Below are 3932 nucleotides of genomic sequence, written 5' to 3' on the forward strand. Positions count from 1 at the left end.
CTTTGATGATGAACATATGCAATAGCTAGAAGGTAAAGCTTATTAGTGGTGAAGAGGAGTTACTCATTTTGGAGGAGTTACTTTTTCACCTAGGTGAAAATTTTAGGCGTAACAAACAGCATTGGCAAAGCAAATTTGAGGCCCAAGATGCAAGGGAGGAAAATTCATGCAGAATAAGTGACTTTGCGACATTTCATGTAATTTACAATATTTGGCTGCAACAAATATTCTATTTTGGGCTAATAACAGTATGTCACACAAAGGCTTAGCTGCTAAGTCTCACTTGGCCACATGTTGGAACACACAATAATAGACAATTTATTATTCAGCATTGTCTTGAAGAAACGGGCGTTACCTCAAATATTTTCATTAAGAATGTCTTGATAGATTTGCTCTTATAGATAACAGTTTCACTTCCAACCTCTAACCAGCCAATTTGCTTTGGATCAATAGGAGAAGAAAACTAGGGTTGACAATTTGAGCCCAAACCCATCTAACCCGACCAACCCGTCCAGAAATTAATAGGTTGGATTACAAACATTTTAGCTCATGGGTCAATTTGGGCTGAACTCAAGTTAACCCATTATATTTTAGGGAAATTTTTGTTCCTATACCATATAGGAAACTATATTATCAAATATGTTCATAATTTGCATATTACCCACCATGCTAATAGTATTTCTACAAAATATAGACAATTCATTAAATAAGGAATCATTTTAGTTGTAGGTTTCCTTATTTTGGCGCGCTAAAATTGGGGAATTAAATATTCTTTCAGATCTTCTACAACGCAAATCACGCAGATTCATAATTATCGTCGGTTTCGTTTCAAATTTTGCATACTCTATTTTTGCGATACACTTTGTTTCAAACTTTTTTCCGATTTCACAAATCAAAAACGACTAAATCTTCTATAATTCATCTGCAACAAACGCAATTATGTTCAAAATCCCAATTATGCTACAACTGAATGAGAATTGGGATATCTATGAGAGATTTAGAGAATTTCAGGTCAATGACATTGTAGTCGATGAGGATGCGAGTTATAGTATATTGATTTCTACAATAGCACATCAATTAATGATCGATACATCCGAAAAAATTATAGAAATCAAATACATTGTCAACGAGCATTGTCCTCCAATGGAAATTAGGAACGATATGGGTGTTCGCGTATACATGGAGACGAAAAAGGAAAATAAAAACTTAGGATTATATCCGCTATGTATAACTGTTCGCGATTTCAATATGGAATTGAGTATCACCAATGAGAACACAACTGCAGGTGTATGATGTTAATTTTTCTATCAAATTCTGGTTGTATGTCAATGTACTACACTTTATCTACGTTTATCTACAAATAAACTACATGTCAGAGTAAATATACATCAGTATGGATTTTCATAATATCTACAAAATTTCTACATTTTTTATACAATAAAACTACATATCATTTGAAAAATTAATATGAAATACAGATTTTCAACCTTTATACAAATTATCTACAAACTGTTCATAACAACATTTATATTTATTTTCATGCAGATTCGTTTGGAATACTAAAGTTACTTGATGTGCCAACATCTCCCGTTATAGAGGAATATGAAATTATAATAATAACAGATAATATACCAAGTTCTATTGAAGTAGGACAAGTATACTAAGACAACGAAACAATTGTAACTACAATGAAGCACTATTCTGTCATGCACAAGTTCCAATTCATGGTTAAAAGATCTAGTGCTAGAAGGTATGAACATATGAATGATCAAAGATCATTATTTTTTTAATTTTGTAGTTTATTTGCAATTTTTTACTTCTTCAATTTTTTCTTGGGATAATGTTTATCAGAAGATGAATTGTAGTTATGTTGTATATAGATTGTATAATGTGATTGTTTAAGCTAAAACAATTTTTCTTCTTCTTTTAAATCTACATTTTAAACCAGTGTTTAAATTGTATTTATTTTGTAGCTACTGGCTGATATGTGTTGGTGAAAACTGTACATGGCACTTTAAGGCAACTAGCATAAATGATTCTGCAATGTTCAAGGTTAGAAATTTCAACAACCAGCACACATGCTCTTTAATGGACAATACATTCATACAACGCAAACCTACTGCCATGGTAGTTGGTAGCATGGTTATTCCAAAATATTCTGATCCTAAGACAATCTATACATCAAAAGACATACAATTTGACATGTTGTCTGAACAGGGCGTGAATCTAACCTACATGCAAGCTTGGAGAGCAAAGGAAAAGGCTTTACAGTTTTTGAGAGGTCATCCTGCTGACTCCTACAGCAAATTGCCTAGTTATTTGTATATTCTAGAGAAGACTTATTCGAGGTCTGTAGTTAAATTGAAGAAGACAGAAAATGACTGCTTCTTGTATGTATTTGTTGCGATTTGTACGTCAATCAGTGGTTGGGAATATTGTAGGCCAGTTGTAGTAGTTGATGTGACCTTCTTAAAGTCAGTATACATGAGAATAATGCTAACAACTAGTACAATGGATGCAACAGGTATTGAAGTTTTATTGTAGAAATATTGTAGCTTGTATGTTTTTGTAGTACTTGCAGATTTATTGTAGATATTGTAGATATTGTAGAAAAGTTGTAGTTTGTATATATATATATATATATATATATATATATATATATATATATATATATATATATATATATATATATATCTTCTTCTGCATTTTTCCTGCAGCCAATTAATTGCTTTTTGCCACATAATGTCGGTACCATATTACCATTGGCATATGTTGTTGTTGATTCAGAGAATGACGCATCATGGAAGTGGTTTTTTGAGCAATTCAAACATGCATATGGTGAAAGACCAAATATGTGTGTTGTTTCGAATCGGAATGAGAGTATCTTGAAGGCAACATCTATTGTTTATCCTGGCATGCCACATTATTCTTGCATGTGGAATATTTGGAAAAATATACGGGCAAAGTTCAAGAAGGGACATCTAAAGTTAGGTGAATTATATTTTGCCACGGCACGCTCGTACACTCTTGATGAATTTAATGAAAGGATGTCAAAGATTGAAGAGATTGACCCCTGTCTTAAAGCATATACGATATTGGCTATCATAGATGGTCTCGAGTACATGCTACGGTGAATAGAACTTGGACTATGACATCAAATATTGCAGAGTCGTTGAATGTTGTAACAAAATATGCAAGAGAGCAACCGATAGTAGAACTATTAGAGTATATGAGGACCCTTCTTGAACGTTGGACGAAGGAAAAGTTATTGAAAGCAAAGGGTACATTCACATACCTTGGGTTCAAATTCAACAAAGAGTTGGATGACAACAGAACATTGTCGCACAAGCTTAGAGTAAGATCTGATCATTTATTGAATCAAAAATCAACAGTAATTTGAGAAAGAGAAGGAACGAGTGTATCGGGGATTCCGGATGCCGCACTAATTTTGATATCAAAAATCAAACTTCAATTGATAGACCGAAACTTAATAGTTGATACTTGATAGTACTTGATACCACACTTCACTTGAATACTTGATATTTGATAATAATAATTTTGTAATGGCTAAACTAAATAATTGATGAAACTTGAAATAATAAGTAATTGAGAATTTGAGATTTGAGAATTTAAGAACAGTAATATCAAGAGAGAATTAGAGTAGTAAGAGAGTGAATTGTGAGAAAAATGAAGAAGAAGGGGGCTATTTATAGTTTTTAAAAGGTTAAAAATGTAATTTTTCAATTATTAGGGGTGGGAGGGCTATATTTTTAATTGGGGGGGGGGGTTTTAGAGGAATATTCTACAGGATATTCCAAGAACTTAAGTACTCTGGTTAAGGACCATTGGGTAAAGAAATACTTTTGTATAAATATCATAGGAGGTAGTAACTAAGGGGGCCACGAACAAAAAACTCACACAGAGATATAAAC

The 3932-nt window shown here is 32.6% G+C and overlaps 1 protein-coding gene across 1 annotated transcript; it reads left to right on the forward strand.

Moving 5' to 3' along the window:
- Positions 1 to 1688: 1688 nt before the first annotated feature.
- Positions 1689 to 2544, forward strand: LOC104246353 (uncharacterized). The gene is made up of 2 exons (XM_009802162.2): positions 1689 to 1750; positions 1974 to 2544. The coding sequence occupies exons 1-2, from the start codon at positions 1689 to 1691 to the stop codon at positions 2542 to 2544; spliced, it is 633 nt and encodes a 210-aa protein (XP_009800464.2).
- Positions 2545 to 3932: the final 1388 nt, after the last annotated feature.

Source organism: Nicotiana sylvestris, chromosome 8 (genome assembly GCF_000393655.2).
Source record: "Nicotiana sylvestris chromosome 8, ASM39365v2, whole genome shotgun sequence".
NCBI lineage: Eukaryota > Viridiplantae > Streptophyta > Magnoliopsida > Solanales > Solanaceae > Nicotiana > Nicotiana sylvestris.